General features: G+C 39.1%; 1 protein-coding gene across 1 annotated transcript; it reads right to left on the bottom strand.

The window, feature by feature from the left end:
• Positions 1–9,489: 9,489 nt before the first annotated feature.
• Positions 9,490–10,446, bottom strand: LOC118571057 (olfactory receptor 2AG1-like). Its single transcript, XM_036169949.1, has one exon. The coding sequence runs from the start codon at positions 10,444–10,446 to the stop codon at positions 9,508–9,510; it is 939 nt and encodes a 312-aa protein (XP_036025842.1). The 3' UTR covers positions 9,490–9,507.
• Between the last annotated feature and the right edge of the window lie 6,202 nt (positions 10,447–16,648).

Raw genomic sequence — 16,648 nt, 5'->3', positions numbered from 1 at the left:
GTGGCCAAAATTTCCACATAAAACCTGAGAAAGCTTTAAAAAGGATTCTAAACATACAAAAACAGAGTCAAATTCAGCTTCTTATTAAATGCTTTTTCTCAGTGGGATCTGTTCACTGGCAGCAAGCAGCAGTTCTACTCCTTTAAGAGATAATTTCCTGTCACAGTGTTAGTGGCACATCCATGTGGCTCTTTTAAGAGGCCCAGCTACTATCCTACTATCAGTGAGTATATACCATGTTTGTCCTTCTGAGTCTGGGTTACCTCACTCAGGATGATTTTTTCTAGATCCATCCATTTGCCTGCAAACCTCATGATGTCATTGTTTTTCTCTGCTGAGTAGTACTCCATTGTGTATATGTACCATATTTTCTTTAGTTGAAGGGCATGTAGGTTGTTTCCAGGTTCTGGCTATTACAAACAATGCTGATATGAACATAGTTGAGCAAATGCCCTTGTGGTATGATTGAGCATTCCTTGGGTATATGCCCAAGAGTGTTACAGCTGGGTCTTGGGGAAGATGGATTCCCAATTTCCTAAGGAAGTGTCATATTGATTTCCAAAGTGGCTGTACAAGCTTGCATTCCCACCAGCAGTGGAGGAGAGTTCCCCTTGCTCCACATCCTCTCCAGCATAAGCTGTCTTCTGTGTTTTTTATCTTAGCCATTCTGACAGGTATAAGGTGGTATCTCAGAGTCGTATTGATTTGCATTTCCCAGATAATTAGGGATGTTGAGTAATTCCTTAAATGTCTTTCAGCCATTTGAATTTCCTCTGTTGAGAATTCTCTGTTTAGTTCTAATGCCCATTTCTTAATTGGACTGTTGGACATTTTGATGTCCAATTTCTTGAGTTCTTTATATATTCTAGACTGCTACACAACTCCAGGGAGGCTACCTAGAAAACAGGACCCTAGGAAAGACACAAGGATCACCCAATGTCAGAGAAATGGATGAGATCTACATGAACAACCTGGATGACAGTGGGAGTAATGAAAGGCAAGGTTCAAGGGAAAGAAAGCTTAGGGGAGCAGGAGATCCCAGCTGGATCAAGAACATAAAGGGAGAACAAGGAATAACAGACCATGATAAATGATGACCACATGAGAACAGGAAGAGGCATAGTGCTGGAGAGGTCCCCAGAAATCCACAATGATAAATCCTCAGTAGACTGCTGGCAATGGTCGAGAAAATGCCTGATCTGACCTAGTCTGGTGATCAGATGGCCAAACACCCTAACAGTTGTCCTGGAATTCTCATCCAATAACTGATGGAAGTGGATGAAGAGATCCTTGGCCAGGCCCCAGGTGGAACTCCAGGAGTCCAATTGTTGGGAAAGAGGAGGAACTGTAAGAGTGTGAATTGTTGAGACCAAGATTGTAAAAGCACAGGGACAAATAGCCAAACTTATGGAAGCACATGAATTATGAACCAAAGGCTGTGGAGCCCCCAGCTGGATCAGGCCCTCTGGATAAGTGAGATAATTGAATAGCTTGAACTGTTTGGGAGGCACCCAGGCAGTGGGACCTGGACCTGTCCTTAGTGCATAAGCTGGCTGTTTGGAACCTTGGGCTTACACAGGGACACTTTGCTCAGCCTGGAAGGAGGGGACAGGACCTGCCTGTACTGAGTCCACCAGGTTGAATTGAATCCCCAGGGGAGTCTTGGTCCTGGAGGAGATGGGAATGGAGGGGAGGGTATGGGGAAGAGTTGTGGGTGGGGGTTGGAGGAGGGAGGACAGGGGAACCCATGGCTGATGTGTAAAATTAAAACACAAATATAATAAATAAAAAAGGAGAAAAATATAATAAATTAATTGATTAATTAATTAATTAATTAATTTAAAAAGAGGCCCAGCTACTAAACACTTATATGGGGTTTATGAGCAGTGGGTTGTGTACTACTTGTTGGCAGCATGGATCCAGAAACTTGCTAGAGTTGTGGTGATAAATGTGGTTCACCAATACCTCCACCATGAAATTAGGCCCTCAGAGCCAAGGAGGGGAATGGAGTCAGCCACTAAAGCTGCTGCTTAGGTCCTCACCACACCTGGCTTCGTAGTTTAAAGACTCATGTGGTTAGCAAAAGATAAAGATATAAAGTAAAGATAGATTTAGACAAAAAGGAAAAACTTCTCAGTGAGCTTCAGTGTGTTTAAAAATACATGTAGGCTTGGGAGTGAAAAGAAAAATGGTAGAGAAAGTCCTTAAGAAGGAAATAGAGTAATTAAAAAATATAATAAGCCACATACATAGCCAGAGGGTTTTCTCTGGTCTTGCCTGGCCCCAAGGTCCCACAGCTGCTTATAAAATAATCATTCATAGGCTCAATATTATTTGTAACTGCTCTGCCATTAGCACAGGCTTACTATTGACTAGCCCTTATACTTAAATTAACCCATAATTCTTATCTATGTTTAGCCAGGTCACTTGGTACCTTTTCTCAGTTTTGCTTGTCATTTTGCTTCCTCCGTGTCTGGCTAGTGACTCCTGATTCTGCTCTTTCTCTTCCCAGCATTCTCATAGTCTGCTCGCCACACCTATACTTCATGCCTGGCTACTAGCCAATCAGAATTTTATCAAACCAGTGTACAAGAGCATTATTCCATAGCATTTCCCCTTTTCTGTCTAATCAAAAAGGAAGGTTTTAACTTTAATATAGTAAAATTGCATATAATAGAACACTTATCAAGCAAGAATTATAGTTAAAATATCTAGTCTATTTGCATTTGGCAAAATTTGAAAAAAATTTATCATCTATCCTATATTTGTAAGTCTAAAGTTTCATATCTAATTTATCTTTTATCATTACCAATGAAAATTGTAACTGTCTAGTCTTCAACAACATCAAAGACCTCAGAAGGATATAGTATTATTTAAGTAAACAGGAAGTGCATTGTAAGCAACTTCCAAAAATCTACAATGACAGAGACAGCTGGCTGCCTGGATAGTCACCCAAAGTTCCTTTGCGATATTGTGACATCCACCTTCAGATTATAGGTCTAGAGTTTCTCAGTTGCATCTCCCTGTGTCCTGCAGAATGTCTGGCAGTCTCCTCTTTAAAGCAGAAACCTGAAGGACCATCTTACCTTGTTTTGGCAAAATTTAGTGGTCATTTTTCCATGGGTCCTGTATGCTCAGTCAATACAACATTTTGTCAATCAGTCCAGACAAGAACAGTTTCTTGCCCAAATGGCTAGCTTTTACCATAAGGAAAGCAAATTCCATATGGAGTTTCAAAAAAGATGCCCATCATCTTTTTTGAAGTAAATCAATGCTGCCAGGAGCAGATGTGTCTCACTGTCTAGAAAAATCTAAGTTTTTAAAACATTTTAAATGCCATATTCTGTAGGTCTTTGAAGTGTTTGAAGATTATCCATCTATCAGAAATACATCTATGTATACCTAGAAAACTTAACTAACATGACTATCCTAGATGACTATTAATCTGTATTTCTTAATTATATATTACAATTTTAAATGAGCTGTATAAACATAATACCTTAAACAAGAGTAGAAATATACATAGTATAACAAGATTAACTCTAAATTTATATCAATAAACTAAAATCCATAGCAATGTAAAACATTTTAACAAGTTGTTGCTTTTTAAAAGTAGATTTAATAATCTATCCTTTTATCCAATGGACTACAATATAAAGATGGGAAATACACAGAGAATCTGGATACTGTGTTATTGTGTTGTCTTTAAATTTTTTGACTATCAACAAGTAATAACTGCTAAAGACATTTGATTATGAAAGCTGCTAGATTAAACCAGCCTATATATTTTAAAAATATCTTGACTTCAAAATTTAAGTCAAAAGATAGGTTACTTTGGAAAAGAGATTCTGCTTTTATTTCCACAAGAAATGAGAGGCTGTGGATTCATTTTTGGGTAAAGAAAATTCAGGTTTGATCAAAGGAGACCCCCTGGATATTGTAATTGTAAGTCTTACTTGAGAACTGTTTTTGTTGTACATAATCTTATTATGTTGAAGTTAAAACCTTACTTTTTAATTAGACAAAAAGGGGGAAATGCTATGGAATAATCCTCTTATACATCATAAAGTTTATTACTCAAATTGGTTTAATAAAATGCTGTTTGGCAAGTAGCCAGACAGGAAGTATGGGCAGGGTGACCATATTAAGGATGATGTCAAGGAAAAGGGTGGAGTCAGTGGTCACCATCCAGATGCAGAGGGAGCAGGAGATGAACATGCCATGCTAATAAAGGTACCACCATCTGGCAAAGTATAAATATAAATATTGGTTAATTCTAATGTAAGAGCTAGCTAGTAACAAGTTTGAGCTATTGGCTGAGAATTTATAATTAATATTCAGCCTCTGAGTCAGTTTTTTGGGACAGGGCAGTTGGGACATGGAAACATCTGACTACAACTACCAAACATTGCTAAGACAAGGTAGGACAGTCCTTCAAAATTCCTGCTTTACAGTAAAGTCTGTCAGATAGTCTCAGTCTATAGGCCAAAGATGGATGCCTGAATATTACTGAAGAACACTGGGTGGCTGTCCAGACAGCCAGCTGTTTCTCTCATTTCTATAGTTTTGAAAGTTGCTTACTCTGCACTTTTTGTTTACTCTGGTAGTATTATATCCTTCTTGGGTCTCTGACAGAGTTGAAATGAGATAGTTATAGGTATTATTTTCTTTGTTACCAAATTCATAAAAGAAATACACAAAAGCGGTATAAAATTTACAAGATTGAGAGACATAAAAGCCTAAACTGTTAATCTAAGAAAATGTTTCAAGGTCTAAAAAGATAATTTTAAGATGGTAGTACAAGTTATGATAGAAAATGCTTTAGGTATAAAATTTTAAATTCATCAAGATAAGATACATAATAGAGTATTTTCTCCAAATATGCTAAATATAAATGGACTATACATTGTGAGTGTCATTCTTACATGATAATTGCTCTTATTATTGTGTATAGCTTTATTATGGTAGAGTTAAAACCTTTTCTTTTTATTTAGACAAAAAGGGAGAAATATTGTGGAATATTCCTTTATATTGTATGAAGATGTGTCACTGTGATTTGTTTAATAAAGAGCTGAATGTTTAGGTGGGACTTCTGGGGACAGAGAGGACTCTGAAAGGAAGAAGGGCAGAGCTATCATCTAGATGCAAAGGAAGCAGGTCATGCAGGAAGAAAAGTAAAAGCCATGAGCCATGTGACAGCATGTACATTAATAGAAATGGATTAATTTAAGTTAAAAGCGCTAGTTAGAAACAAATCTAAGCTAAGGCCTAGCTTTCATAATTAGTAATAAGTCTCCATGTCATTACCCATGGATTCTTGGATGTGACATGAAAGCCCCCGTAGGCTCATCATAGAGAGCGGCACTACTAGGAGGCTTTGCTTTGAGGGAGTAGGTGTGACCTTATTGGAGGAAGTGTGTCACTGGGGGAGGGATCTGAGGTTTCAGATGCTCAAGGTAGACCCAGTACGACTCTCTCTTCATGTTGCCTTTGAACTGAGATGTAGAACTCACAGTTATTTTTCCCACCACCATGTCTACCTGTACACCAGCCTGATTCCTGTCATTATGATAATGAATTAAACTTCTGAAATGCAATAGAAACCCTAACTAAGATGGAAGTTTGTACCAGGGACTAGGGTATTACTATGATAGGTTTTACTATGATATACTTTTGTTTGGAGGACTGTGGACTTTGGGACTTTGGATTAGAAAAGTAGTTGAATGCATTAAGTGGGGCTTAGTGGGCAACTATTAGGAAGACAGTGGTACTGAGGGTGATCCGAACTGTGGTGGCCTGGCTCAACAGGTTTCAGAGGATATCTTTCTTGTGAAGAATGTGTTTCCATTCTGCCATTGTCTGAAATATCTGCCTGAAGATAAACTGAAGAGTTATGGATTAACAGCTTTGGAGAGGACATTTCCAAACAACCTATCATTGACTGTATTTAGTGGCTAATTGTGGCCAGTCTTATGTACATGTTTAATAAGAAGCAATCTTATCACAGAAAAATATAAATGCTGTGGGATGTTCTGAATGTCAAATGTGTTGCTCTCATTGGTTAATAAATAAAACACTGATTGGCCAGTAGCCTGGCAGAAAATATAGGCAGGACAAGCAGAGAAGAGAATTCTGGGAAGTGGAAGGCTGAGGCAGAGAGACACTACCAGTTGCATCCATGACAAGAGAGATGTAATGTACCAGTAAGCCACGAGCTGCATGGCAAAGTATAGATGAATAGAAATGGGTTAATTTAAGGTAGAAGTAGATAATAAGAAGCCTGTCATGGCCATACAATACAAGTCTCTGTGTGGGGTTGGGGTTTAGCTCAGTGGTAGAGTGCTTGCCTAGCAAGCGCAAGGCCCTGGGTTCAGTCCTCAGCTCTGGGCGGGGGTAGACAACATCAACAAAAAACCAAGATCAGATTGTTGGGGATTTAGCTCAGTGGTAGAGCGCACGACTGGCCAGCACAAGTCTCTGTGTGTTTACTTGGTTGGGTCTGAGCAGCTGTGGGACTAGCGGGTGAGAGAGATTTGTCCTGACTCTGAGGCAGGGAGGACCAGAAAAACTCCAGCTACATATAAATGTACAAACATATAAATGTTTGAGGAGAAAAGGAGCACCAAGAAATATAAACTGATTAAAGAAAAGCATGATGCTAAGTGGAATAAATGGAGCAGTGACTTTGTACCAAGACTCCTCCCAACTAAGCTTCCAATGTGTGAAAAGGAACTAAAGAAAAGTTAAAAGGAATTAAAGAAAAACTTAGGGCTAGGCATGATAGGTACATTTTTAATCCCAGTACTCAGTATGCAGAGGCTGACAGATCTCTGTGTTCAAGCCCAGCCTAGTCTACAGAATGAGTTCCAGGACAACCAAGCAGGCAGTGAAGAAAATCATTGAAAAAAGAAGGCTGGTAAAAATGTATTTGAATAATGGGCCATGTTCCATCTCCAGCAATCAGAATTTGGAAGCTTCAGTCATGTGGTTCTGGCTTTAGAGTCAAGGCTATAAAAGGCTTATGGAATCTACCACTTCGACTAAGAAAGGCTTGTGAAACAAGGTGTGTGGCAAAGTTGTCACTGCATGGAAGCCTGGAAAGGCCATTGTGTATAGCTGTGAAGGTGAATCCTCAATTGCCTTTGATACCTCAAGATGTTGGGGACAACAGCATTGCAGGATACCTGCCAAGGAAAGCTGCTAACAGGGAGTAGAATCAGCCTAGAAGAAAGTATGTTGCAGTCAACACAGGTGAAAAGAGTTGGAGATCTGAAGAATGCTTACACATTGGTCATGGAGATGCAGGGTTTTCTCAGCTGGTTTTCCATTTTGCTTTGTCCTGGTGTTTCCTCAGTATGCTCCCTTTCCTCCCTTTTGGGACAGTAATATATATCCTCTGTCATTGTATGTTAGAGGTGTGTGATCTGCTTTTTATTTTTATTTAGAGATGATTATAGTTAGGAGATTGCATGAGTCTCAGAAGAGACTTTGGACTTTTGAACAGGGCTGAGACTGTGAGAGACTATGGAGAATTTTAAAGTTGGACTGAATGTATTTCTGAATTATTATATGGCTGCAAGTCTATGGAGTTCAAGGAGTGGAATGTGGTGGTTTGAATGAAAATGGTCCCCATAGTCCATAGGAAGTGTCAATATTAGGAGGTGTGACCTTGTAGGAGGAAATATGTCACAGGGTGGGCTCAAACAAGGCCCAGTATGACTCTCTCTTCTTGATGTCTTCAGATTCAGATCTAGAACTCTCAGTTATTTCTCCAGCACCATATCTGCCTTCATACCACCATGCTTCCTGCCATGAAGATAATGGACTAAACCTCTGAACTGTAACCTATCCCCAATTAAGTGCTTTCCTTTATAAGAGTTGCCATGATCATTGTGTCTCTTCACAGCAAAAGAAACCCTAAGGCATCCAATATTAGATAGCACCCTATTAGACACCACAGGCTAATAATTTTTTTTTTTTAAAAAAAACAGTGCTAAGAATGGATTATCTTTATTGTAGTTATTGGCCAGTAAGGTCTCATCATGCTTGGTATTGCTATTGCTCTTGGTTACTCTCCAGAACTTTATGGCCAACAATTGGTTATTAAAGACACCACATGCTTGGATCATAGAACATGTAGAAATCAAACTGGTATTGACCTGGAGGCTTCTCTATTCTTTGCTTTGTTAGTGACACAATAGTAAAACAGGAAGAAAGGAATTATCAGTCTTACTTTGTCTTAGACCATGTGAACTATGATAATGACCTGTCTGGTGATACATGCCTACTGTGCAATAGTGGAATGAAAGTCATGGAAGTAACCAAGAACTTTTGGATTGGACTTAAGTCTCACTCCACAAAATTCAGCACATAGATGGCACTGTTATTGGGAACAAAAATCTGTTGTTAGATTGTTCATAGGGTCTATGAGACAACCTAATATTATCCTTCTACCAAAGAGAGTATTAAACCATTAACCTCACTTACGTTTATATCCATAGACCATGCATCTCTCTAACCTCGTCAGAGAAGCTTGTTTTGAAGTAGATATCAATTATCACAAATACCCACAATTTTCAAAGGTACAGAGAATAGGAGACTGTGGAATTGTCAGCCCTTAGTGAAACATCTCTGTCACACCCCCTTCTACCAAAGCTTCAGACATCATTGTAGAAGAGTGGGTAGAAAAACTGTAGAATGCAGGGGAGGTAGTTGATTACAAAGAAACAGTGCTTTCCAGAAACAACAGAAGAGTTGCACATAGGAACTCACAAGACTTGCACAAGCTCAAGCCAGACAAAAAACCCAGCAAAGGGAGTGATCATTTTCAATAGCAACATAGGAGCTAGTTATTTTACAAAACATCCAATGTAATGTCATGTACTGCCACTTAAAATATTCAGTGCAATTTTGTCTTTTAACTGTTAAATTTGATGATGTAATCATCATATTGCAGAGGCCTTACCAAAATTGTTTATGTGCATTGTCTTACTCAGCCCTCACAACAAAGCTATGAAATAGGTGTTTTATTACAGTGAGGCTGTAACTTAAAGACCTTGGTTCAAAAGGTTATGTACATGTTCATAGTTATATATGAATATGGGAGGCACTGATTTCCAACCCCTGTACTCTGACATCAAACGTGAGTGTCCCATTATTACTCTGTAAGGCCACCATATAATAAGGAGAAAAAATATCCCAGGGTGCCAGCAGGTGTAAAAACCTTTTACACTGGCATAACTCACTAAGATGATCATCTGAATCCAAACTGGAATAATTCACATAAATACACATAGAGGTTATATCTGGGTAATTATCCTATAAAATATCTCATGGAGAAAAGATTCACACAGTATTTAACCAGAGTTGTTTAATTCCTGTACTTCAAAATCAACAGATACACTTTTTACTGACTTGATTTATCCAGGAGTATTACATTTATAGCTGAAATCTGACTGAGGAGGAAGTTTAGAAGGTGGCTACAGAAAGAACTACCTAGAAAGTAGATTAGGTTGGCAACAACCATTTCCTAAGATTTCTCCTTAAAGCCCCAGTGACTTCCTTATTCCTCAGGCTATAGATGAGGGGATTCAGAGCTGGAGTGACAATAGTATAGAAAACAGAGAGGACATTGTCTTGTTCGGGACTGTGGAATTGACTGGGAAGAACGTACATGAAGGAAGCACCCCCATACCACATCCCAACCACAATCAGGTGGGAAGAACAGGTGACAAGGGCTTTCTTCCTGCCCTCACGTGAGGGCATGTAAAGTACAGTGAAAAGAATACGCACATAAGAGGCCAGGATAACAGCAAGGGGGAGAATCAACACAGAGACCCCTGTCAAATAAACCATGAGCTCATATGTGGATGTGTCTGCACAAGCCAGCTTCAGCAATGGAGGGATCTCACAGAACAGGTGTCTGATATCCCTAGATTTGCAGAAGGGATACTGCATAGTGTAGATGGTAAATACTAGGGCCATCAGGGATGCCAAGATCCATGATGTGGCTACCATAAACCAGCAGACACTCGGCCTCATAAAGGTCATATAATTCAGAGGATGACAAATGGCCACATACCTGTCATAGGCCATAAAGGCCAGAAGGAGGTCCTCTGCACCACCCAGTGCCAGTTCTAGAAACATCTGAAATGCACAACCTCCAAAGGAGATAGTGTTGTCTTTGAGCAGAAAGTTCATGATAGCCTTGGGAGTGATGACTGATGTCAGGAGGAGATCCATGAGAGAAAGCTGCCCAAGTAGAAGGTACATGGGCACATGGAGCCGTGCATCCATGGTGATTACCAGGAGTAGCAGTCCATTGCTAGTGAAAGCCAATGTGTACAGGGTTGTGATTGTAGCACAGAGCAGTTCAGGAGAGCCACTGTCATCTAGAATCCCCACCAAGATGAAGCCACTTTCCAAGGTAGAGTTCCAAAATTCCATTTTGAATGATATCTTTAGTTACCTAGAAGCAGATGAGTCAATGAAATTTTATTAATATAGACCTAACTTTTATGTTAGCACCTTGAGACTCCAATAATAGTATGCTATCTTTCTCATGTATAAATAAATTTCCTTGTTGATATTCAAATTCCTGGCTTTTAATTGTATCTTAATAGAACCTCTGAAGATGGGTATTGAAATTACTATTGGAAAGGAAGGACTTAGCTCTAGACATTGATCTCATAATGAAGAACACATAGATGTCTGAGTACAGCCATACACAGATACATTGTTACAGAAATACACAGGGTGCAACACTACAGCAGAACTCATGGATAGATGACATTAGCACTCATAGAAGTCCTAGTAAGGAGCACACAATGATATACTTGTACATCACTGCACATAAATGTTCTAGCAGAGTACATAACACATTTCTATTATTAAAGCACTATGCAATGGCATCTTTGCAAAAACTGTTGTACTATTACTGCAGTGTAAAGTAATGTGTATTTACAACAAAGCAGATGAATGTACTTGTGGGGTCTGAACATGCCTTTATCAGTCTTAAAACAGAACAGTTGAAATGACAATGGAACTCAAAGCAATAGCAAATCTGATACTGTACTTTAAGCCTTTAAGTTCTGATTTGGACTCTTTATATTGCCATAACATGCTAACAGGCTATACATTTAATTAAATTAGAGACAAATTCCTTACCTCATGTAATGAGAGGGCTAGCTGCATGAAGATGGAGGGTATTCAGTAGAAACGAGGGCAGAAGTGGTTTTTCAGTGGTACATAAATGGTTTGTTTTGCTAAGTTGGTTAAGTATTTATGGGAGGAATTCTTATAATGTCAGGTGTCAGGGTTGTTATTTTTTCCTTTAATCTACAGACATTCTCTGGAGACAGACATGGGGGCAGCCAGGCAGCTAACATTCTTTGGTTAGTGTCCTATGGATCAAGATGTCTTCCAGTTCTGACACTGAGAATGAGCAGAAACTGTTTCTGTTTAACAGGTTGCATAGAAGGAAATCCTCTAGCTCCACATCATTTATCTAACTTGTCTTGGGTCTAGATGCTCAGATTTCTTTATTCCTGTTTCCCTGTGGTAGCAATGACCAAAGGTATATGAAAGGAAGTAGAAATTGGAAGAGATGTCCAAAGGGCCCCACCTAAATGCATCCAAGGACAAAAGTAAGCTGAGGCTTTGTTGAGAAGCACATTGCTTTGCTTTCTAAGCTTGTGGCATCCTCTCTTGCCTCTTCTATTGCTGTCTTCAGAGAGAATTACCTACCAGCTGAAATGGCCTGCCCTGGAAACATTAGTCTAGGGAATGGTAAATTAATGAATACTCTTGGGTATGTTTTCTAACTTGTTTTTCTAAGCTTTCTGTATCTGGATCATGTCTGAGGCTACAGGTTTCTCTCACAATGAATGAATGCAGGAACCATCAAGAAAATAAGCAAGAAGTAGAACCAATACTAAAGTACAATAATATAGGATGTTGAAAAAATCATCAAAATAAATGATGTACTTGTATGAAAATGACATAATGAAGCCTATTCCTTTATATGATGACAACTGCTAGTAACAATTTAAGAGGCAAAAGTGTACCAGGCAGTGGTGGCAAATGCCTTTGATCTTAGCACTCAGGGAGGCAGTGGCAGGTGGATCTCTTTGAGTTCAAGGCCAGACTGATCTACAGAGTGAGTTTCAGGACAGCCAGAGCTACACAGAGAAACCCTGTCTGGACAAACCAAAAAAAAAAAGAGAGAGAGAGAGAGAGAGAGAGAGAGAGAGAGAGAGAGAGAGAGAGAGAGAGAGAGACAGAGACAGAGAGAGACACAAAGAGACACAGAGAGAGAAGTGCTCAGTATAACAAATAAGAAAAATTACACAATTTACAGACATATATAAAATTATATGTATATTTGTTTAAATGTGCTCTCAGGGAAGAAATGAGAGACTCCCAGAAGATGAGAATTTATTGCATAAAGGCAAGACTTGCACTCACTAAAGGAACTCCTAAAATTGACAGAGAAAATAGACACAGACTTAAACATCATAATGGAGAAGTGGCAATTCCATGTTAGGGCAGAACATCAGGCAAGGAGCTGATGCACTATCCACAAAATCTAATAATTATAGCAGAAAAAATCAAGATCAGAAAAACTCAGTTTTATAAAAAATTCATTAGTTATTTTAGGGTATTTCTCCTTTTGAACTTGGGTAGTAATTTTCTTATTTGTATTATTTTTGTAACCAGCAAATGGAAACGTTGATTTAATTTTCTTAAAGTTTAAAATAAACAGCAATGGACCCTTAAGCAGTATTTCTTAGCATTTTCTTGTATAATCAGTGACTAAAAGGAGACTAAGGAAGGAACTTGGTAAGAGGTTGGGGTAGCCTGATCTAGAGCATTGATAGCTAAGGGAGGTACTGCCTGAGCAGCTGAGTCCTGTGGCCACTGACTACATAGACACATGCCCATATGAATGTCTGTGCAGCGTGGTAGGTAGGAAAAACAGAACTCAATCTGTTGTGGAAGGTACAAAATGATGTTAAGAGGCCAATGAAGGAAGACCGGATATTATCACATGTCCTTGGTTATCTCCTGTAGCTCATAATAGTGCACACAAGAAGCACATGGAGTAATGAAGAATGGAACTCTTAAGAGAACCTGTGAGACATCTGTTTTTGCTTGACTGAAGCTCCACAAAGAGGTTTATTGTTCTAGGCTAGGTATCATCACTATGTATTATGTCTATAAGTTCCTATGCATGACAATGTGGGCTAGAAAACCTCAGATCCAATAGCATGTTTAATGGGTAAGGTGTGCAGACATGCCAAGCCAGGGGATTTTCATTGAAAGATTCCATCGAATCCAAGTTCTATCACAGCTCACCCCCATTCACATGGGAGTTAGCATCTTAGTGTGGGCCTAGGGTCCCTTATTTCAACTATTCTCATTCTGTAAGTCATGCCCATTGGAAAGCACATATTTCTATTGCTGCTTCATAACTGTAATTTTGCTACTGTGTGACCTTTCAGTCTCTAAGTCCACCCACCATAAATGTGTATATTCTGGTGGTCACAACCCTCAGAATGAGAACCACTGTCTTAGTTCCTCCTTGCTACCCATCAGCCATTTCTTCAAGTCCATCTTCATTCCTTTGTGACTCCCTGCCTATTCTGAAGAATCATTTCTCTATCAAGGACATCAAAGCTATTATATTTGGCTGTGACCCAGGTATACTCTACCCTTCTGCTGTCCTTGTCTCTCCAGAGTCCTCTTAGACCTGCTACTGCATGCCTACTTAGCCTTTCCTCCTAGCCCACCTTCATTCACTTCAGACCCACTGCTGTCCATAGCCAGAAACAAAGTATCTCTGCCACATTTCCTGGAGAAGTACTCCCAGTCCTGCTTAAGAGAATTTCAGACTCAGAATCCTTCACTTTCCTACTAGCCTATCACTCAACCAAACCTCTGAACCAATCTGAGCCTGCTTGGAGTTGAAATCCAGAGTTCCAACTATAATTCCAGATATGGTAACAGCTGGGTTCTGAATCATAAAAGCCAGTGAAACTCAAAGACTGAGAAACAAGCATCATTCTTCTGGTCCACAACCTGTCTGATTAGAGCAAATCAACCAAAAAATGAAAACACACCCACCAAAGATAAGACCAGGTAATTACATCAAGAAAACCACAAACATCATAGCTCCAGATGCCTAAATTACAACACAAAACACAAATGTGAGCAACCAAGACAATGTGCCTTCTCCAGAAGCCAACAACCTTACTGCAATAATCCCTATGATAAGCAATTTGGTTGAGGCACAAGACTAGAACTTCAAACTATCAATTATAAATATGTTCAAAGACCTTAAAAAGGAAGTGAATAAAATGCTTTAATGAAGATAATGAAAATTCAAATAGTTGAATAAAATATTGAAAAATGCTTGACATATAAAAGTGGGAATAGAATCATTAAAGAAAACCCAAAATGAATTAAAACTTGAAATGAAAAACCTAGGAATTGAACAAAAGTCTCAGAAGTAAGCCTTACTAACAGATTACAAGACATGGAAGAGAGAATTTTAGATCTTGAGGACAATGGAGAAGAAGTGGAAAGCTCACCAAAAAAATATATTAAATCTAAAAATATCCAGGCACAAGATATACAGGTAACCCAGGACACATGAAAAGACTATGAACAGTAGGCATAGAGGAGGAGAAGAAACACAAGTTGAAGGCACAGAAATTATCTTAACAAAATAATAGAATAACATAGTTTCTTGATTAGGAGTGGGGCCCAACGTCCACTTCCTCCTCACAGTGCTGGCAACTTGTCTTGCTTGAACCTGTGCAGATCTTGTGCATGCTGCTACAGTCTCTGTTAGTTCGTGTGTACACTAGTCATGCTGTGTTTGAAAGACACTGTTTCCTTGGAGTCATTCATCACCTCTGATTCTTTATACCTTTATACCTTTATACCTTTTCTTTATAGTCTTTTCTTCCACATAGATCTCTGAGCCTGCAGGGAAGTTTTAATGAAGACCTCTCATTTAGAACTGAGTGTTCCAATGTCTTTTACTCTCTTCACATTGTTCAGTTTTGTGTCACTGTGTTAATTTCCATCTACTTCTAGTAGAAGCTTCTCTGATGTGGGTTGAGAGAGGCAGTATGCCATTGGGAGTCATTGTATTGCTTTATTTCCTTGCTCCAATAACAAGGTTTCCCCCTAGGCCCAGGAACTATCTAGTCTCAGGTTCTTACTTCATCAGTGTCAAGTATTTAGATTCCATCTCATGGAGTGTGCTCTGGAGTTAATCAAAAATTGGTTGATTACTCTTACAATATTTGTATATATTAATTTAATGCCAACATATACAAACAAAAAAAGAAAGAAAGATTCAGATTTCAGGGACAGCATTTCCACAGGTTTTGTTTCCTAGGAATATGAAACTGTCAAAATACACCCAGAACAAGATGTGGATTCACTCTTACTGAGGAACAATGATGTTAGGCAGTGTTTGGTTTTCCTTGAGCAGCCCTTCTAATACATCTTCCCCCATAATCCAACTGTGCTATCTTAAATCATAGATCTACACAGAAGTAGAAATGTGAGAATCTGATAATTTTTTAAAACAATAGATGATTTAAGAGTACAAAACCTTTAGATTAAATATTGACAATGACCACTCACTCCTTCCTCCTCAATTTCACAAATTGGAGAAATTAGAATTTCTATCAGGGTCAGCAGAGTCTCTCAAAAATCTTCCAACTTCTTGGACCCCAGATCTGGGTGTTGCCAAGGGGAGGCCTGATGGTTGTGTTCAGGCATAGCAATTCTCATTCTGGAGTGGTCTCTATGAGTGTCTGAGGTCAAGAGTTCTCTTCTTGAGGATGATGTTCCAGAACCATCTCCCCAGTTGCAACAGCAGCTTATGACTTTTATGTGTGTTCATAAAATTGAAATCTCCATATCTTTATTAGGGCCTTCTTGCATTCAGCCTTGAGCAGAAGGAATTCATAATGGTTCCATACAGGGTTCTGCATGCCCCTCTCCTTGTCTCTGGGCACCACTCCATGACAGCAGTCAGGTTTTCTACAAAGGTATCCAGGTTTAGCAGCTTCATCACAACCTCCAGGAGCTCTGTCCAGGATATCTGCTTGTATCTCTATAGACCCACACTGATAGATGGAGAAGTTAGGGAAGGTAACATCTACATGAACTGCTTTGTCCTTCTCAGAGACTTCTGTGGCCTATGCCAGTTGTAGCCTTTAGCTCAGCTCTTTCCTGAAGCATAGGGATGGCTTCCTACTTTGAAGGTCAAGATGACTTTTAGTGTCCCCAGGTTTTCTGAGATGCTGTTGATCAAGGGCTCCAGCTCTGATTTTACCTCTGCCAGACTCTGTGTTGCTAGCTCTCCACATGCTCACTAATCTTATTTACAAAAGTAGATTTTATATTTGCTTTATTTTGTATTTTTAGATTTATTCTTTTTGTTAAAATCCATTCTTTTATAATTTTACATATTTTTACAACAATCAATAATGATTAAACTCCCTATTCCCCCCCCTCCAATTCCCTTCGATCCTTTCTCAGAGAAACCCCTCCTGACTTTATTTATTTTCATGTTTTAATAACCCACTAAGTCCAATTATTGCTGTCAGTATGTGCATGGCATGGA

Source organism: Onychomys torridus, chromosome 1 (assembly GCF_903995425.1).
Source record: "Onychomys torridus chromosome 1, mOncTor1.1, whole genome shotgun sequence".
In the NCBI taxonomy this organism is placed as follows: domain Eukaryota; kingdom Metazoa; phylum Chordata; class Mammalia; order Rodentia; family Cricetidae; genus Onychomys; species Onychomys torridus.
This window is presented reverse-complemented; position numbering and strand designations above follow the sequence as displayed.

Coding starts and splice junctions, on each gene's coding strand:
- LOC118571057 (XM_036169949.1), bottom strand. CDS start 10,446: ATGGAATTTTGGAACTCTACCTTGGAAAGTGGCTTCATCTTGGTGGGG.